At 38.8% G+C, this 22,500-nt stretch overlaps 1 protein-coding gene across 1 annotated transcript in view; it reads right to left on the minus strand.

Annotated features, from left to right (window-relative positions):
* LOC115217390 (formin-like protein 18) overlaps positions 1–22,500 on the minus strand; it is a 67,632-nt gene that overhangs the window by 595 nt on the left and 44,537 nt on the right. Inside the window, exons 2-4 of the mRNA XM_029787068.2 lie at positions 5,198–5,503; positions 2,843–2,968; positions 1–477 (exon numbers count right to left, since the gene is read on the minus strand). The exon at positions 1–477 is cut by the window's left edge and continues 595 nt beyond it. Of these exons, the coding sequence (XP_029642928.1) occupies positions 1–477; positions 2,843–2,968; positions 5,198–5,503 (909 nt within the window). The remainder of the gene's footprint in view (positions 478–2,842; positions 2,969–5,197; positions 5,504–22,500) is intronic.

Here is a 22,500-nt window from a genome sequence, read left to right on the forward strand (position 1 = left end):
GCGGGGAACACTCCCGGCCTGCGACCACCGTGGAGTAAGGGGGCGGCGGTTCAATGTACTGGGGGAAGTCACTGCCAGGAACGTACTGTACACCGTTGTTAACATTCACAATGATGTTGCCGAACTGTGACGACGACGACGACGAGGGCTGCTGCTGCTGTTGCTGCTGCTGACTGCTCGGAGAGAGGAAAGGGTCGTATTCAGGCGGCACCGAATTTGATCCGGACGCAGCCGAAGATCCTCCTGCCGCTGAAGTTGCTGCATTCCCTCGCATGCCGGAGTCGTTTGGTGCCATGGCACGTCGCACGGCGGCACGCTTCATTCGAACTCGGAAAACTGCGATGATGAGTACGGAGATGAGGAGTATCACACCAATAGCACATCCAATCACAGAATAAACAGCAGTTTGCATGAAGAATGCTTGACCATCAAGTTCAGTATCAGGATGTTTGGTCACAGCATATGTAGGGTGTGAAGCTGAAAGTAGAGATTAAAAAATAAGAACAGGGTGAATACTATACATACCTATTTCTTTACTACCCACAGGGGGCTAAACACAGAGAGGACAAACACAGAGAGGACAGAAAAACGGATTAAGTAGATTACATCGACCCCACTGCATAACTGATACTTAATTTATCGACCCCGAAAGGATGAAAGGCAATGTCGACTTCGGTGGAATTTGAACTCGGAACGTAACGGCAGACGAAATACCTATTTTTTTACTACCCAGAAGGGGCTAAACACAGAGAGGACAAACACAGAGAGGGCTAAACATAGAGAGGGCGAAACACAGAGAGGACAAACAAGGACAGACAAACAGATTAAGTCGATTACATCGACCCCAGTGCGTAACTGGTACTTAATTTATCGACCCTGAAAGGATGAAAGGCAAAGTCGACCTTGGCAGAATTTGAACTCAGAACGTAAAGACAGACGAAATACCTATTTCTTTACTACCCACAAGGGGCTAAAAACAAGAGAGGACAAACAAGGACAGACAAACAGATTAAGTCGATTACATCGACCCCAGTGCAAAAGTGGTACTTAATTTATCGACCCCGAAAGGATGAAAGGCAAATTCGACCTCGGGACTGACCCCATAACCATGTGCTTAAGAAGCAAAGCTTCTTACCACACACCCACTCCTGCACCTATATATATAATTTATATATAAATGAATATGGATCTGTAATCTGGGCAGGTACTTAAGAAGCACTCTAGTATAGTGCCCCAAAACCAGTATGTCATGGCACACTGGTATGTCAACAGACAATGTTAAGTGTGCCGCAGTGTAACCTGAGTAAAATTTTTTTCCTTATACTTTAGTTATATTTTTAGTTCAGGTGTGACACTGAATTTTGAAAAGAATACAAGTGTACCACAAGTGAAATAATGGTTATGGAGCATTGCTCTAGTATAATCCAGGTTCTGGATCATCACATTGAATGATATGGAATTACAGGAAATTTTTTATGGGAAACAATTACAGAGTATTCCACCTGATGAGTTTGCTTCTTTGGATATTATACATTATACAGAGTGTATATTTAAAGTCTTTAAAATAAGGACGGGAAATTGTACACCTGCAAAACTTGTTTATTATATTCTCTTTAAAACATTCCTATTGCATAGATGTTCAAGGATATGATTCACTTCAAAGATTTGTAATAGTAACACCTTGCATAAAGGTGTTCATGTGTTGTAGTGTTTACATAGAGAGAAACATATTAACATACAACCCCCTACTCAAATACTTTGGTGAACATCAAAGAGAAACAATTTTCCATACTAACAAAGCCATGACATACCTGACTAATAGCCCCAACATCACAACTGAAAACAGGAAATGCCTTAAATAACAACATGTAAAGATAGGACCAGCCAAAAACTTACCACCAACCTACATTCTTTTATGAAAAAAAAAGTTGCTCCACCTAATTACTAAGGGCTTAAACACTGGACTTTGTATCTTTGATCTTTATATTGTCAAAGCAAAAAAGATTAAATCCAATAGTCACACCTTGTGGCTATCTAACAAAAGAGAAACACCTGCAAGTTTGTTTACAAAGTTCTACATGCATGAATAAATTTTAAATAACCCAAATTTAATCAATAAAAATTTTTCCAAAACACCTTTCCATAAAAACTTAATTACCAATCCACTCAAACCACACACACCCAAAGATGATTTAAACTCAACAGAGACTATATAAAGGCAAAACTAACTCTAATGCATCAAAGTCCAATGATGGCTTAACTAATCAAAACTTCGAAGTCACTGTCAAGAACATTCTCGTATAAGAATATATATAATACATACATACACACACATATATATGTGTGTGTGAGTGTTATCAAGTACTAGCAGTATCGCCCGGCGTTGCTTGGGTTTGTTTCGACCATTTAGAATTGGAATTTTTTAAAAGTAAAAATTTGGCATTATGTAGCTGGTTATTCTCTTTAAGTGAACATTTTCCTGGTTGAAATACACCGAAAAATGACGACACAACAGTAAAAGAATCGTAAAAAATAGGGTTTTTCATAGAAAAAAAGCACCTTTTTGATGTAAATAATTTTTGGTCTTAACATGGTCCGATTTGAATTTTATCTTCTACGGAATAAAGAGCAAGCCTTCTATCATACTCTCAATTTTAGTCAACTTGCGCCGCAGGGTCTCGGAGGAGATAGTGTTAGTTGAAGGCTGCCAAACCTGCTACACACAGACAATTTCAGCTTTATATATATATAGATTAGAGTTTCATATTGTCTGCATCTATAAGGACCATATGACTTGCCTAATGTCTTACACAACAAACAACACCAGATATTTATGACTTACCTTCACAGTCCTTCTCATCAGATTTATCTGTACAATCATTCACTCGGTTACAAAGGAACTTTTTAGCGATACACAATCTTGATGTCTGGCACAGAAACTGATGCTCACTACAGGGTCCAGGCATTTCTGTTGTGGTGGAGAAGAATAATAGATTTATTATAATAATAACAACAACCACATCAACAACAACAATAATAATAAAAATCATCATCATCGTTTAGCGTCCGCTTTCCATACTAGCATAGGTTGGACGGTTCAACTGGGGTCTGGGAAGCCAGAAGGCTGCACCAGGCCCAGTCTGATCTGGCAATGTTTCTACAGCTGGATGCCCTTCCTAACGCCAACCACTCCGTGAATGTAGTGGGTGCTTTTTACGTGCCAGACGAGGCTGGCAAACGGCCACGATTGGATGGTGCTTTTTACATGCCACCGGCACGGGGGCCAGGCGAGGCTGGCAATGGCCACGATCGGATGGTGCTTTTTACGTGCCACCGGCACGAGGCCAAATAATAAAAACAATAATAATCTAAACATGGTGTTAAACTGGGTGACTGATTAAATCTCTGTATAAGGAGTTGTGATGAAACCCTTGACTCCTGATGGATGTCATAGGGGCCACTCTCTTGGGTGTATGAAACTTGGCAGGAGCAAGTCCCTTTCCAATTCTGAATTTGTTCTGGGGAGAAATTCAGAAAGTGAGACTGAGAAAGAGGAAGAGAGAAAGAACTGGCATCAGTACTGGACTGTTACATCATTTATTGACCTTGAAAGGATGAAAGTAAAGTTTACCACTGTGGGATTTGAACTCAGAGTATAGAGAGCTGAAATGAATACCTCTGTAGCGGGAATATTTATCAGTTAGAACACTATATCCAATATCATGATTTGTTAGAATATAACCTACATCACTGAAAAGATTTGATTGATCAAGGCTTCACCTGGAACCAGCTCCAGTAACAATTTCATCTTTTGACATGTTTCTTTCTGAATCTAACTCACACTATATATTCAGTGCACCTTAGCTACAATGATGAGATGGCAGACAGGCATCAAAGAGACAGTTAAAAGCAATGAACCAGTGGCGAATGAGAGACATCAGAAGACAGTAGCAAACCAGTGGCTAACTACATTTTAACTGCTGCTACAATCACATCAGTCCAAGAACAAATATCTCCAAATTCTTGGATGTTTTGCCATTCGAGTAACAACATTTTTCTTTGGTTACAAAAATAATGTATATTTTTTTTATTTATCAAAACTCTCAAGGGATATCAGTGTTCTTCTTTGTAACAACTCAAAGCATTCTCTCAGACACTCTGCTGAGTCTGCCAACTTGTCCTTTTCCTTTTATCTTTTAACTTGTTTCAGCCTTTGGGACTGTGACCATGCTGGAGTATCACTTGGAAGGGTTTAGTCAAATATGCCAACCCCAGTACTTATTCTATTGGTCCCTTTTGCAGCACTTAAGTTTCAAGCCAGGTCATTATTCCAATGATCTCTTTTCTGAACTGGCAGGTTTAGCTGTCAAGTGGTGGTGGGAACAAATGCCAGTGCAAGTATACACACAGAGATCTATAAATATATCATCATCGTTTAACGTCTGCCTTCCATGCTGGCATGGGTTAGACGGTTTGACAGGACCTGGCCAGGAAGAAGCCAACACCATACTTCTGTGACTGTTTTGGCAAGGTTTTTATGGTTGGATGCCCTTCCTAACACCAACCACCTTGCAGATTGGGCTGACTGTTTTTTTTACGGGGGTGGGGGCAACACATTATTATCATATTATTTTACATAATATCAAGGCGGCGAGCTGGCAGAATCGTTAGCACGTCGGGTGAAATGCTGAGAGGTATTTCGTCTGCCGCTACGTTCTGAGTTCAATTTCCGCCGAGGTCGACTTTGCCTTCCATCCTTTCGGGGTCGATTAAATTAAGTACCAGTTACGCACTGGGATCGATATAACCACTTAATCCGTTTGTCTCCTCTGTGTTTAGCCCTTTGTGGGTAGCAAAGAAATAGGTATTTCGTTTGACTTTACGTTCTGAGTTCAAATTCCACTGAGGTCGACTTTGCCTTTCATACTTTCGGGGTCAATAAATTAAGCACCAGTTACGTATTGGGGTCGATCTAATCGACTGGTTCCCTCCCCCAAAATTTCGGGCCTTGTACTTAGAGTAGAAAAATGGAAGATTTTTACATCATATTATATTATATCATATTATATTATATTATATTATATTATCTCTATTATATATTATATTATATTATATTATAATATCTCTATTATATTATATTATATTATATTTATATTATATTATATTATATTATATCATATTATATATTATACAGTACCTTTATCAAGAATGAAAACTACAGCATCTTTGTTTACTATCTTGCCGTTAGCTAGTTTCACAACACATATATAGGCACCGGCATCCAATATTTTCAGCTTCTTGATGTTGAGGGAAACAGAGTTATTTCCCCTGCTACATGCCAGCGTGTCATTGCGATCAACACTTATAAACAACCATTTCATAAATATCGGCGGTTTTTTAACTGAGTTGACCACACATTTCATCTGCAGGTTAGATCCTTTCACTTTCTTTAGCCTCCATTTCGGCAAGATCTTAATTTTGGGTTCAGAGAATTGGCAAGTCCCTGGAAGAAGAAGAAGAAAAAGAGAAACTATGAAAGAAAAGAAAATAGTTACAAATAGAGAAATGAATAAGTGTAAAAAAATGAAAAAGAAATTTTAAAAATCAAATAAAGGACACGGGTACAAACAGTATATATTTCTTTACTACCCACAAGGGGCCTAAACACAGAGGGGACAAACAAGGACAGACAAACGGATTAAGTCGATTATATCGACCTCAGTGCGTAACTGGTACTTAATTTATCGACTCTGAAAGGATGAAAGGCAAAGTCGACCTTTGTGGAATTTGAACTCAGAACGTAAAGTCAGACGAAATACCTATTTCTTTACTACCCGCAAGGGGCTAAACACAGAGGGGACAGACAAACGGATTAAGTCGATTATATCGACCCCAGTGTTTCACTGGTACTTATTTAATCGACCCGATGAAAGGCAAAGTCGACCTCGGCGGAATTTGAACTCAGAACGTAACGGCAGACGAAATACGGCTACGCATTTCGCCCGGTGTGCTAACGATTCTGCCAGCTCGCCGCCTACGGGTACATACAGTATAGTAAGCAACCCACCTCTCTCTCACACACACATACACACACACACACTCGCATGCGCAGATAAAGATACACATCATAGAAATATTGTTGTTTGTTCCTTCTCGAACCATGCCTGGCTCATAAGGGCCGGTTTCCTTGGCATATACATTCCCCACCTGGACGGGACGCCGGTCCGTCGCAGGTGAGCTGCAAGATGCAGGAGGAAAGAGTGAGAGAAAGTTGTGGCGAAAGTGTCAGCAGAAGTTCGCCATTACCTTCTGCCGGAGCCGCGTGGAGCTTAGGTGTTTCGCTCATAAACACACACACATTGCCCAGCCTGGGATTCGAACCGGCGATCCCTCGACCGCGAGTCCGCTGCTCTGACCACTAGGCCATGTGCCTCCACCCAATAGAAATATTGAAGGGAGTAAATGGAACAGGATGAGACACGAGGGATGGAGAGTTCCTGAAGAGGTCAAAATATTTCAGACAAAGGATACAAGCATAAGAACAAGGATAGACCTGAAGGGAAGAACGAATATATAGTGTGCGCACGCGCGTGGCGGCTGCATAAAGCATCTTTTATTCAAAATATGAAGAGGAATGTATTTTACAGAAGAAAAACAAGGAAAAAAAAGAAGGGTTGGGGGAAACTATCAATGTAACACCAAGAGCTCTTGGCAAAAAGAAAAAAAAATGATTGCAGCGTGGAAGGTGTTTATAAGCCATTTAAGAAACACACAAAAACCGTTAGATTCACTTCATTTAAATTTAATTTGTCAAAATATTTTCGTCGCTTTGAGACTGCAAATTTTGTCAGTGAACTGGTCACAGTCTCAAAGCGATGAAAATATTTTGACAAATTAAATTTAAATGTTGAAGTGAATCTAACGGTTTTTGTGTGTTTCTTAAATGGCTTATAAACACCTTCCACGCTGCAATTGTTTTCGTTCCAGCACACGATCTCAGATCAGGTCACTTGCTATGCAAGTACATCTCTGTAAAAAAAAAATGACCATCCTGAAAGATAACAAAAAAATATTTACACATTATTGTATTTGATGGCATATTTGATGTGCAAAAGTGCATAGCTTAATGCTTAGGGGTATTCGGCTTATGATAGCAAGGTTATGAGTTCCAGCAACAGGTCATAGTGGTTAGTGTGTTAATGCACTATACAGTGTTACAAATAATTTTTCACATACACCAGGTAATGGTGTTAAACTGGGTAATGGATTAGGTGCAATTGTGGCTGCATGGTAAGAAGTTTGCTCCCCAACCACATGGTTCTCAGTTCAGTCCCACTGCATGGTATCTTGGGCAAGTAGCTTCTGCTATAGCCCTGGGCTCACCAAAGCCTTCTAAGTAGATCTGGTAGATGGAAACTGAAAGAAGCTCAACGTGTGTGTGTATACCTTTGTTCCCCACCTCCACTTGACAACTGATGTTGGTCTGTTACAACCCTGTAACTTAGCGGTTTGGCAAAAAAGACTGATAGTACTGGGCTTTAAAAAAATTAGTAATGGGGTTAGTTTGCTTGATTAAAATTCTTCAAGCCACTGCCCCAGCATGGCTGCAGTCTAATGATTGAAACAAGTAAAAATATCAAAGATTTGCTTTTTGCTATTTTACTTTCTATTATAGCTTTGTCACAGGAAGGACCTATCATTCTTTTCAAGGAGGCCATGATATTACCTATTTCTTTACTACCCACAAGGGGCTAAACAGAGGGGACAAACAAGGACAGACAAATGGATTAAGTCGATTATATCGACTCCAGTGCGTAACTGGTACTTAATTTATCGACCCCAAAAGGATGAATAGCAAAGACAACCTCGGCGGAATTTGAACTCAGAATGTAACGGCAGACGAAATACCTATTTCTTTATTACCCACAAGGGGCGAAACATAGAGGGGACAAACATGGACAGACATAGGTATTAAGTCGATTAGATCAACCCCCAGTGCGAAACAGGTATTTAATTTATCGACCACAAAAGGATGAAAGGCAAAGTCGACCTCGGTGGAATTTGAACTCAGAATGTAACGACAGACGAAATACAGCTACACATTTCGCCCGGCGTGCTAACGTTTCTGCCAGCTCACCACCTTTGGCCATGATATCACCCTCAGACTAAAGGACCAGGCTGAATTTTTGCATGAACTGGACTTTGCTAAAGTCACCAATGGGCCAAGTTGTTAAACTGGATAAAGGGTTAAGTCTAACTCCTCCAAAACAAGAATTGTCCCATGGAAAATCTTCCAAACAGTTTCTGTGTACTAAACTTCACAAACAAAGGCTTTGGTTAATTTAACCCTTTGGCATTCAGATTACTCTGTCAAATGTAGGAGCACTCTGTCGGTTACGACGACAAGGGTCATAGCTGATACGATCAACAGAACAGCTTGCTCATGAAATTAACGTGCAAGTGGCTGAGCACTCCACAGACACGTGTACCCCTAACGTAGTTCTCAGGGAGATTCAGTGTGAAACAGAGTGTGACAAGGCCGGCCCTTTGAAATACAGGTACTACTCGTTTTTGCCAGCCGAGTGGATTGAAGGAAGATGAAATAAAGTGTCTTGCTGAAGGACACAACACATCACCGGGAATTGAGCTCATGACCTTACAATCGTGAGCCGAATGCCCTAACCACTAAGCCACGTGCCTTTTGTCAAATGTAATGCTCATTTATTCACACTGTTTTGAATTAATCATGCATTATCTTATAGCTTTGAGATTTTCATAATGTGATTATTTTACTCTTTTACTTGTTTCAGTCATTTGACCGCGGCCATGCTGGAGCACCGCCTTTAGTCGAGCAAACTGACCCTGGGACTTATTTTTTGTAAGCCCAGTACTTATTCTATCGGTCTCTTTTGCGGACCCGCTAAGTGACGCGGACGTAAACACCACCATCGGTTGTCAAGCGATGCTAGGGGGACAAACACAGACACACAAACACACACACACACACACACACACATATATATATATATATATATATATATATATATATATATATATATATATATATATATATATATATATATATATATATATATATATATACATATATATATATATATACATATATACGACGAGCTTCTTTCAGTTTCCATCTACCAAATTCACTCACAAGGCTTTGGTCGGCCCGAGGCTATAGTAGAAGACACTTGCCCAAGGTGCCACGCAGTGGGACTGAACCCGGAACCATGTGGTTGGTAAACAAGCTACTTACCACACAGCCACTACAATGACATTACGGGGTAGGTGTAAGAGGCCAGACTGGATGGTTTGAACATAAAACAGATAGAATACTTTGGCCAGATATGGCCTGTTTGAATGCTAAACAGTTAAGACTAGAGTAGAGGACATTTATTTAAAGTGTTACCTGAGACCATTTATGTGCATTTATGTACCAAGTGCATTCCATAATCACACAATCACACAGCCAGGTGCATGGCCTCTCAGTAATTTCAGAAATTCCAAACTCAAATTGCTTTTTCTTTTTTTTTTTTTACCTTTCTTATTAATGATTAATTACAACAAAGCTCATATGAGATATACAATAGACTACTGTTCCAGCAATTGGGACAAAGCTTCTGTGGCTGCTACCACTGCTGTTGGTGCTGCATACAGACCTCCTGCGACTTATTAAATATAGCAGTGAAGGAATGGCAGTGTGGCTAACAAAGTTTTGTTTCCCAACCGTTATTGTCAACTCCACTGCATGGCACCTTGGGCAGATGTCTTCTACTATAGCCTTGGGCTGACCAAAGCCTTGGGCTGACCAAAGCCTTGTTGTTGTTGTTGTTAAGCAACAAGGCGGGTAAGTGTGATTAGGTGATGGTCTAGGGCTTAGGGGCGGGAGACCCCAAACCTTGGAAAAAAAAAACTTTGGTCGTCTTGTTGTAGTCGAGGGCTCTTCGTTGACGCCCAACACCGCTGGGAGGTGGCCCTCGAAGTCGCTGGAAATGGAGATCTCCAGGTCCAAATTCTTGAACGGCTGACCAAAGCCTTATGAGTGGATTTGGTAGACAGAAACTGAAAGAAGCAATTTGTAAATATATATTTGTGTGTGTGTGTGTGTGTGTGAGAGAGAGAGAGAGAGAGGGAGATATTTTGTATTGCTTTATCACTCACTTGTAAACAATGGGTTTGCTAATGATGTCATTTGCTTGCAGTATACTACATAACTGTGAAGGCATGTGGGCAAGTGGTTAGGGCATCCAGTTCATGATCATAAAGTTGTGAGTTCAATTCCCGGTGACGCATTGTGTCCTTGAGCAAGACACTTTATTTCACACTGTTCCAGTCCACTCAGCTGGCAAAAAAGAGTAGTACCCGTATTTCAAAGGGGCCAGGCTCATCACATTCTGTGTCAAGCTGAATCTCCCTTAGAACTACATTAAGGGTATGCATGTCTGTGGAGTGCTCAGCCACTTGCATGTTAATTTCACGAGCAAGCTGTTTGGTTGATCAGATCAACTGGAACCCTCATTGTCGTAACTGACAGAGTGCCTGTTACTACATAATTGTGTGGTAAGTAGCTTGCTTACCAACGACATGGTTTTGGGTTCAGTCCCACTGCATGGCACCTTGGGTAAGTGTCGTCTACTATAGCCTCAGACCAACCAAAGCATTGTTTGTGGATTTGGTAGAGGGAAACCGAAAGAAGCCTGGCATATATATATATATTATATATATATATATATATATATATATATTAGGTTGGTGCATAATTATTGCGGCTTTTTTCCAACAAATTTTATTCAACAAAAACAAGGAGATTGGAAAATTTTCTGATAATATCTAATCACCATTACACATGTTTCATTTACTAATAGGATTTATAAATTTGTATATGTAGTAGAAAACATGTTAGACTTCTACTATTAGAAATTCTTCAGACGGAGAATCAAATGTGAAATGGTGAATAAATAATACCAAGAATTTTCCCAATTTCTGCAAGAAATATTTTCCTGTATTTTTGACTCTTATGTAGACGTCACACAAGTATAATACTTAAATATGGTTTTGGAATACTAGCATAAGCAGATGTGCTTCAAGAGGACACAGCTTGAATTTTAACCCTATCTACATAATATATATGTATATAAGTATGTATATAAGTATGTATGTATATATATATATATGTGTGTGTGTGTGTACGTGTGTATGTATATATATGTATGTATGTATATATGTGTGTGTGTATGTATATATATATATATACATGTACACATACACACATGCATACACATTTTATGGATTCTCAGTGTCCATGTACCAAATCCACTCACGGTGCTTTGGTCAGCCTCATGTTATAGTTGAAGACACCTGATCAAAGTGTCCATGTTGTGAAACTGAATCTGAAACCAAGTTGTTGGAAAAGGAAGCTTTTGAATTCAAAAACATTTCCCTTTACGAAGAACCATAATATTGGTTTATCAGCAACAACCAAGAAGGATGTACTTGATGGTATTCGGATTTCGTGAAATCACCAACAAGGTTAATATTTTTCCAACGAATGCTTTATGAAGTACCTGCAGGTTTTGCGATAGAACTACTACCGAAAGTGCTTATGTCTCATTTCCCCTTCTCTGTTAAAAATAGTCGAGAGCCTGACCATTTACAAACTTCTATTGAAGAATCTAAGACGGATTCCTGATTTAATATGCGGGTATGTATCAGATGTAAAGTGTCTGTCAATACAATTTTGTCAACAGAATTATCAGGCATGATCAAATTGATGTATCACTTAGTCTGTCTGTCTATCTGTCTTGATAGAATGATAGATAGATAGAGAGAGAGAGAGAGAGAGAGAGAGAGAGTGATAGATATGTGTGTGTGTATATATATATATATAATATATATATATATATATATTAGGTTGGTGCATAATTATTGCGGCTTTTTTCCAACAAATTTTATTCAACAAAAACAAGGAGATTGGAAAATTTTCTGATAATATCTAATCACCATTACACATGTTTCATTTACTAATAGGATTTATAAATTTGTATATGTAGTAGAAAACATGTTAGACTTCTACTATTAGAAATTCTTCAGACGGAGAATCAAATGTGAAATGGTGAATAAATAATACCAAGAATTTTCCCAATTTCTGCAAGAAATATTTTCCTGTATTTTTGACTCTTATGTAGACGTCACACAAGTATAATACTTAAATATGGTTTTGGAATACTAGCATAAGCAGATGTGCTTCAAGAGGACACAGCTTGAATTTTAACCCTATCTACATAATATATATGTATATAAGTATGTATATAAGTATGTATGTATATATATATATGTGTGTGTGTGTGTACGTGTGTATGTATATATATGTATGTATGTATATATGTGTGTGTGTATGTATATATATATATATACATGTACACATACACACATGCATACACATTTTATGGATTCTCAGTGTCCATGTACCAAATCCACTCACGGTGCTTTGGTCAGCCTCATGTTATAGTTGAAGACACTTGATCAAAGTGTCCATGTTGTGAAACTGAATCTGAAACCAAGTTGTTGGAAAAGGAAGCTTTTGAATTCAAAAACATTTCCCTTTACGAAGAACCATAATATTGGTTTATCAGCAACAACCAAGAAGGATGTACTTGATGGTATTCGGATTTCGTGAAATCACCAACAAGGTTAATATTTTTCCAACGAATGCTTTATGAAGTACCTGCAGGTTTTGCGATAGAACTACTACCGAAAGTGCTTATGTCTCATTTCCCCTTCTCTGTTAAAAATAGTCGAGAGCCTGACCATTTACAAACTTCTATTGAAGAATCTAAGACGGATTTCCTGATTTAATATGCGGGTATGTATCAGATGTAAAGTGTCTGTCAATACAATTTTGTCAACAGAATTATCAGGCATGATCAAATTGATGTATCACTTAGTCTGTCTGTCTATCTGTCTTGATAGAATGATAGATAGATAGAGAGAGAGAGAGAGAGAGAGTGATAGATATGTGTGTGTGTATATATATATATATTATATATATATATATATATATATATATATATATATATATATTGTATTTCGGGATGGTCATTTTCTCTTTTTTGTCAAATAAACACGCGCACTATGTTTTTTTGTCACTTGTTTATTACTGTTCTTATTTTATTATTTTAATTCACGTCCATTGTCTGGAAATCTTTCATCACACACCTGTGACCTCTTCAGTGACACTTTTCGTTTTTGTGTGTGTTCTTGCTCCACTTACTCCATTACTACAAATTGATAAACGTATACACAAACACACTTGCATATATATATATATATATATATATATATATAATCTTTTATCTTTTACTTGTTTCAGTCGTTTGACTGTGGCCATGCTGGTGCACTATCTTGAAGTATTTTTAGTCGAATGGATCAACTCCAATACTTATTTTTATATTTTTTGGAGCATGATACTTATCTTATCAGTCTCTTTCACTGAACTGCTAAGTCACAGATTTGTAAACACACCAACACTGGTTCTTAAGTGGTGGTGGGGGACAAACACACACACAATGACATACACACGTGTATATGACGAGCTTCTTCGGTTTCTGTCTAACAAATCTGCCCGCAAGGCATGGGTCAGCCTGAGGCTATAATTGAAGACACTTACTTGCCAAAGGAACCATGCAGTGGGTCTGATCCTGGAACCATGTGGTTAGAAAGCAAACTTCTTACCAAACAGCCATGACCGAACGCACGCGTTGTTTCTCTTCTCCAAGTAAGTTTTTATTTATATATACATATACATATACATATATATATATAGCAAATCAGTTTAAGACAATGCAGGGTTAGGAGAGCAGGAGACAAGACAAACTCTATGGTACTGGTGCCACGGTAAAATGCTTCCAGTACGTTCTGTAAAATGGTTGGTGTTAGGAAGAGCATCCAACCATAGAAACCATGCCAGAACTGAGATATTAAAGCTCATCATGGTCTTCTGGCTTGTCAGATCCAGTCAAACAATTCGACCCATACCAGCATGGAAAGCAGACATAATGATGATGATGGTGGTGATGGCGGTGGCAGCAAGATAGTAGTGGCAGTGAGACAGCAGTGGCGGCGGCAGCAGTTGTGGTGGTGGTGAAGATGATGGTAATGATGGTGGTGAGCTGGCAGAAACGTTAGCACGCCGGGCGAAATGCTTACCGGCATTTCGTCTGCATTATGTTGTGAATTCAAATTCCGCCGAGGTCAACTTTGCCTTTCATCCTTTCGGGGTCGATAAATTAAGTACCAGTTACGCACTGGGGTCGATGTAATCGACTTAATACCTATGTCTGTCCTTGTTTGTCCCCTCTGTGTTTAGCCCCTTGTGGGTAGTAAAGAAATAGGTAATGATGGTGGTGGTGGTTAGGGTGGCGATGGTGGTGGTGGTGGTGGTGAAGATGATGATGACGATGATGATGATAATGATGATTCAGGGTCAGGCAGGCAGACAGTACATGTGACAAAGCTGGAACTTTTGAATAACATCTTTTCAGTCTGTGGAGTGAATTTCCACACACATTCCATGTTCCTCATTCACAACTCTTTGAATGAATGACTCAAGTCTATGACAGAAGAGACCCTTATCCAAAGTCCCAAGGCATGGAAGGCATCACACGAAGGAAACTCAGAACCCTGCTTTATTGGAAAGTGAAATTCCTGACCATGTGGCTACATTCCTTCTCCTCCTTCCCTCCAGCAACACTCAAAATATGAGTGAGTCATTTTTATTATTTTTCTCTACGTTTGATTATGAATTTATATGAATTTCATTTTATTTTGTTCATTTTTTTTTTTATTCCTTGAATTAATAACATAGACAGGACATAAAGACAGAGCATTGATCTCAAACCGATCAATAATGAAAACACACACACACACACATACACACGAGTATTATTTGTTCAGTGTACTTTAGAGCAAGATTAATTCCAACAGAGATATAGAGTTCCAGTTTAAATGGCAGCTGGCTAATTCTCTTACCAATCTCTTATCCTAGAAACCCACTTTAACAATGTGTTGATGTTTTTTTCCGATAAACAAGATTTAAGAGAAATTCTTTATACAAACACGACAACATGTGCTAGTGTTTTCCTCTGCACATCTGATCTGTATTGGAATGAACTGTTAAAACTCATCAATATATACTGTTATATTTCTATATTACATTGCTATTTTCTTACTAATCTTTATATATAAAAGTAAGGTTGTATGCCGTCTGTCTCCTATGATTTAGATTCCCAACTACTCCCACATTTTGCAGTGCAGTTTAACCAAAACCGGGTATCTTATAGTCGTAATTCATATCGAGCCCTTCTGGGTATTAGCACGCGTCTACAATGAGTCTACGATTTAAAAAAAAATTTACCACCAATTTTTCCCATTTTTAATGCATTTTTGGCATATATAAAGGAAGTAACTCTCTAAAAATTTATTATTAGATCTCAGAACGTAAAAAGCTACAGTAACACCCACCTCTTTGTGGTTAACCATATTGAGATGGCTATTATACTTTACATCTCTAAAAATGCTTATATAGTTATTTCCCATACAAACCCGAGCAACGCCGGGCGATACTGCTAGTTCTTTATACAAACACGACAACATGTGCTAGTGTTTTCCTCTGCACATCTGATCTGTATTGGAATGAACTGTTAAAACTCATCAATATATACTGTTATATTTCTATATTACATTGCTATTTTCTTACTAATAGACTATATTATATTACTCTTTTATTTCTTATTATACTACGTTATATTCGTTTCAAATTTTAGCACAAGGCCAGCAATTTCGGGGAAAGGAAGGGGGCTAAGTTAATTACATCAGTCCCAGTGCTTGACTGGTACTTATTTTATCAATCCCAAAAGGACAAAAGGCAAAGTTGACTCTGAACCCAGAACATAAAGATGGACAGAATGTTGTTTTGCATTTTGCCCAGCGTGGTAACAGTTCTAACAGCTTGCCACCTTATGCCTACAGAATATATTCTTTTCTACTCTAGGCACAAGGCCTGAAATTTTGGGGGAGGGGTCCAGTTGATTAGCTCGACCTCAGTATGCAACTGGTACTTAATTTATCGACCCCAAAAGGATGAAAGGCAAAGTCAACCTCGGCGGAATTAGAACTCAGAACATAAAAACAGATGAAATACCTATTTCTTTACTACCCACAAGGGGCTAAACACAGAGAGGACAAACAAGGACAGACAAAAGGATTAAGTCCATTATATCGACCCCAGTGCGTAACTGGTACTTAATTTATCAACCCCGAAAAGATGAAAGGCAAAGTCGACCTCAGCAGAATTTGAACTCAGAAAGTAACGGCAGATGAAATACGGCTGCGCGTTTCACCCGGCATGCTAACATTTCTGCCAGCTTGCTGCCTTAAAACAGAGGAAATACCTATTTCTTTATTACCCACAAGGGGCTAAACATAGAGGGGACAAACAAGGACAGACATAGGTATTAAGTTGGTTGCATTGATCCCAGTGCATAACTGGTACTTATTTAATCGACCCCGAAAGGATGAAAGGCAAAGTCGACCTTGGCGGAATTTGAACTCACAACGTAACAGCAGACGAAATACCACTTAGCATTTCGCCCGGCATGCTAACGATTCTGCCAGCTCGCCACCTTATGCTTACTAAATATATTGGGGCAGGAATAGCTGTGTGATTAACAAGTTTTGTTTCCTAACCATGTTGTTTGGCGGAAGGGGTTAGTTGATTACATTGACCCCCACTGCTCAACTGGTACTTATTATATTAATCCCTAAAGGACAAAAGGCAAAGTTGACCCAGTTGGAATTTGAACTCATAACATAAAGATGGGTTGGACGGTTTGACTGAGGGCTGGTGAGCCAGAAGGCTGCATCTATCCTTTCTACTATAGGCAAGAGGCCTGGAATTTTGTGGGAGGGGATTAGTCAATTACATCAACCTTAGTGCATAACTGGGCCCCAAAAGATGAAAATCAAATTCAACCTCGGCAGAATTTGAACTCAGGATGGACAAAATGATAAATACAGTTCTATATTTAAGAGATGAGGAATTATGTACATTATTTACATTCAACAAAGCTGTGACCCGAGGAGATATTGATAAATTGAATATAGCTGATCATGTATGGAAAAATGGAGACCACCTCCCCCTGTGGGATGAAGTTAAAATAATAAACAGAGAACACCACTGGAAAATATGAAAACTAAAAGAAGCAGCACATATGCTAGGACACAACAACCTTCTAAGCAGACCGAGTGCAGATATGAGCAGCACTCATATCTGGGTATACCCAGGAACCAGTGTTAAGGAAGGATAGAAAAATATTAGATTTATAAGCCCTAAAATTCACTCCCTAATTGCCCATGGGCATATGGTATAGTGGTTAAGAGCGTGAGCTTCTAACCCCAAGATTCCGAGTTTGATTCCAAGCAGTAACCTGAGCAATAGCAATAATAATAATAACATCGGAAAATACCTTAGAAACGAGAACCCAGGTTCAAAATTTCCCCAAGACACCTGAAGGGTATATCAACCGAAATGTGTTAACAATAAACAAGATGAGGACAAATATCTGTCAAATGTAAATAATATAAAAATAATAAATGATTACCATGGTTCTTAATTTAGACATAAAAGATGTGTCTAGTTTTGTCTTTTGACCAGTTTGAAGTTGTTGTTGGTTTTATTTTTGTTGTTATATCTGGTGTTATTTTAGCATTTTGTCATCTTTTATCTTTTAATTGCTTCAGTCATACGACTGTGGCCATGCTGGGGCACCGCCTAGACAGCATTAAGTTAAACACATCAACCCCTGTACCTTTTAAAGTCCGGTACTTATTCTATCCATATCATTAACCAAACCGCTAAGCTTTGGCTATGTAAATAAATCAACATTTGTTGCCAAGCAGTGGTATGGAACAAACACAAACACAAAGACACAGATGCATTCATGTGTATATGTATATACACACACGCTGAGGACATGCATAGGCTTGAAAGAAATGAAGCTAGTATACTCCACTGGATGTGTAATGTCAGTGTACATACATGACAGACTGTAAGCGCCTTGAGAGAAAAGTTGGAAATAAGAAGCATCAGATGTGATGTGCAAGGGAGATGACTGTACTGGTATGGTCATATGTTGCACATGGATGAGGACAGCTGTGTGAAGAAGTGTCACACACTATCAGTGGAGGGAACCTGTGGAAGAGGTAGACCCAGGAAGACATGGGATGAGGTGGTGAAGCACGACCTTCGAATGTTGGGCCTCACAGAGGCAATGACAAGCGACCAAGACCTTTCGTAGGTATGCTGTGCTTGAGAAGACCCGGCAAGCTAAGTGAGATCATAGTCATGGCTGATGCCAGTGTTGCATAATTGGCCCATTTAAAAGCACCCTTCAATCATTGAGCAATATGCCATGCTTGAGAAGGCCTGTTGAACCAAGTGAAATGGTAGTCATGGCCAATGCCAGTGCCACCTGACTGGCACCCATGCCGGTGGCATGTAAAAAGCACCTCTCAAGTGTGGCCAATGCCAGTACTGCCTGACTGGCACCTATGCTAGTGGCACATAAAAAGCAACATTAGAGCATGACTGATACCAGTATCGCCTGACTGGTATCCATGCCATGCTAACAATTTAACAATCCTTAGCAGAATTTCATCTGTCTTTACAATTTGGAGTTCAAATTCTACTGAGTCTGACTTTGCCTTTCATCCAACTTGGTAAAATAAGTACCAGTTGAGCACAGTGATTGATGTAATTGACTTACTCCCAACCATGAAACTGCTAAGCTTGTACCAAAATTTGAAACTGCTGCTGCTGCTGCTGCTGCTGCTGCTACTATTACTATTACTATTACTATTATTATTATTATTATTATTATTATTATTATTAAAGGCGGTGAACTGGCAGAACCATTAGTACGCTGGATGAAATGCTAAACAGTATTTTGCTCGTCACTCCAATTTGGATTCTGCCAATGTCGATTTTGCCTTTCACCCTTTCGGGGTTGATAGACTAAGTACCAGTGAAACACTGGGGTCGATGTAATCGACTATTCCCATCCCCCAAATTTCAGGCCTTGTGCCTATAGTAGAAAGTATTATTATTATTATTATTATTATTATTATTATTATTATTATCATTATTATCATCATTATTAGTGTTTTATAAATTCTAATTAGTAGAAAACAATAAATTAAACCTCCATGCCAAGAGGAGGATAGTTTGGACAAACACAAAAAACAAAATACAAAGTAAAAACAAACTGATTTCTAAATTAAAAATTAAAAATAACGAATGAAGCTACCCCGCCTCTTCCAACATACAATCAATTCACGTCTTGGCAGATCACATAAAACCATTGCATCAAGCCATCTCTCTCTCTCCTCTCACTATACAAAGTATCCTTCTCTCTCCCTCTCTCTCTCTCCCTCATCTCTCTCTCTCTCTCGATAATAATACAAACAATAATAACCTTATAATCATCAATATATAAATGTTTCTCTCCTCTCCATTTTAACTGTTACCACTATTCAAATCTGTCTCTCCCCTTCTCTTAATGCATGTGTGTGTGTGTGCGTGCATGCACACACACACACACATACAAATCAGTTGCTACTTTACAAATCTTTCTTCCTCCATATATATTTTTAATTGCCAATGCTATATACATATATATATACATATATACACACACACATACATACATCTACTATATATATATATATATATAAATAGTGGCCTCTGTACCGGTGGCACGTAAAAAGCACCATCCAACCGTGGCCATTGCCAGCCTCGTCTGGCACCTGTGTCGGTGGCACGTAAAAAGCACCCACTACACTCATGGAGTGGTTGGCATTAGGAAGGGCATCCAGCTGTAGAAACATTGCCAGATCAGACTGGGCCTGGTGCAGCCTTCTGGCTTCCCAGACCCCAGTTGAACCGTCCAACCCATGCTAGCATGGAAAGCGGACGTTAAACGATGATGATGATACACACATACATACATATCTACTATATATATATATATATATATATATATATATATACACAACGGGCTTCTTTCAGTTTCCGTCTACCAAATCCACTCACAAGGCTTTGGTCAGCCCAAGGCTATAGTTGAAGACACTTGCCCAATGTGCCATGCAGTGAGACTGAACCCAGAACCATGTGACTGGCAAGCAAGCTACTTATCACACAGCCACTTCTGATAAATATTTATATATGTGTGCGTGTGTACGTATGTATATATATATATATGTATGTATGTATGTATGTATGTATGTATGTGTATGTGTGTGTATATATATATATATATTATATATATATATATATATATATATATACACATACATATACAGTTTCTCTGTCTCTCTATCCCTTGCTATATTGCCTCCGTCTATTAGTTTGAATAAATGAAAATACAGAGCAGAAAACTTAATTATATAAATACCGTAATTAAAGTTAGCGAAGCTTTAACAGATACAATTGGAATGAAAATCAAAAAAGAAAAGAAAGAAAGAAAAAAAAGGAAGAAAGTATCAATTACACGACCGAACCACTGAATCACTGTTGAGGCTGTTTACTGCTCTTCGCAGCACCACATGTCATCGTCAACAAATGACTTGTTGTTCTGTTTGTTTGTATGATTCATGGTCGATTTCATCACATCCTGCTACTGCAGCTTCCACATCCAGAAATTGCTCAAAATTGAATAAGCTCAATAGGACGACTTGGTTCTTTTCTATTCTAGGCACAAGGCCTGAAATTTTGGGGGATGCAGTCAATTAGATTGGTCCCCAGTATGCAACAGGTACTTAATTTATTGACCCCCGAAAGAATGAAAGGCAAAGCTGACCTCAGCAAAATTTGAACTTAGACATAAACACACGAACACTAGTTGTCAAAAAGTGGTAGGAAATAAACACTGACACATACATATTGTGTGTGTATATATATATATATATATATATATATATGTATAAAAATATATATATAAAAATACAAAATGGGACAAGAACGCAAAACATTCAAATAGACGACACAAAAAAACGGACGGGTCATTCGAAGCCTCTAATCTTCAGTCAAGAACCGTATCATCCTCGCAATTTTGGCTGATTAATCTTGAGATTGCTCCGATCTGGCCAGCCCCAAGGAAAAACTAAGCTACGAGCATTAGATTTCTTGGAAAAAGGATCGAATGTATACGAAACAAGGACAGAAAAACGGGCGATGCCACATGAATATAAATTCAAAAAACAAAAGGTAATATGAATATAAATACAAAAAACAATAATAATAATAATAATAATAATAATAATAATAATAATAATAATAATAACAGGACAAAAACAACAGGCGTCTTTCGACTTTAGACAGTTCAACTTAGCTTGGCTGGCGTATTTGAAAGATAATGCCTTACAGCAGACGAAAAGATTGATTGGAGGTGCTCAGAAGCCGAAAGGCTATAGTTGACCAGCGGTCATGTGAGAAGAGAAGAGAGAGAAAAAAGGGGCAAAGGAATCAAAGAGAGAGAGAAAAAGAGGGACAAAGACACCAAGGTGGGGGAGAAGAGAGAGAAAGAAGGAATTAAGGAGGGGAAAAGAAAGAGAGCGTGCCAAGGATTGGTGGGGACAAAAGAAAGGCAAGGTCAGTGAGGTGCAAAGTGAGAAAGGCAGAGAAATGTGAGAGTGGGGGAAGAGGAGACCAAAGAATCAAAGAGGCGAGAAAAGAGAGAGACAGAGACCAGTGAAGTATAGAGAAAGTGTGTGTAGAAGTCATACAAAGTTTAGTGGAATGCTTACATACATATAAGAGAACAAGGTGTATGTTACACCGCAATAATTTATGTATAAAAAATATATATAAAAATACAAAATGGGACAAGAACGCAAAACATTCAAATAGACGACACAAAAAAACCGAGGGGTCATTCGAAGCCTCTAATCTTCAGTCAAGAACTGGATCATCCTTGCAATTTCGGCTGATTAATCTTGAGATCGCTCTGATCTGGCCAGCCCCAAAGAAAAACTAAGCTACGAGCATTAGTTTGAGATCATACTGGTTTGATGAGCCTACTCTGCCACACTGGCTCAACATGGCTTGGCAGAGTGGCAGGGGTTGCAGTTTTTATACTCTCACCCAGGAGTGGTTAAGCCAATTATACGGACCCCAGTACTCAACTGGTACTTATTTCATTGACACAGAAAGGATGAAAAGCAAAGTTGACCTCAGCGAAATTTGAACTCAGAACATAAAGATGGACACAATGTCACTAAGCACTTTACCCAGTGTGCTAACAATTCTTATTTCTTTATTTCCCACAAGGGGCTACACACAACGGGGACAAACAAGGACAAACGGATTAAGTCGATTATATTGACCCCAGTGTGAAACTGGTATTTATTTAATCGACCCCGAAAGGATGAAAG

The sequence above is a fragment of the Octopus sinensis genome, linkage group LG11 (genome assembly GCF_006345805.1).
Source record: "Octopus sinensis linkage group LG11, ASM634580v1, whole genome shotgun sequence".
In the NCBI taxonomy this organism is placed as follows: domain Eukaryota; kingdom Metazoa; phylum Mollusca; class Cephalopoda; order Octopoda; family Octopodidae; genus Octopus; species Octopus sinensis.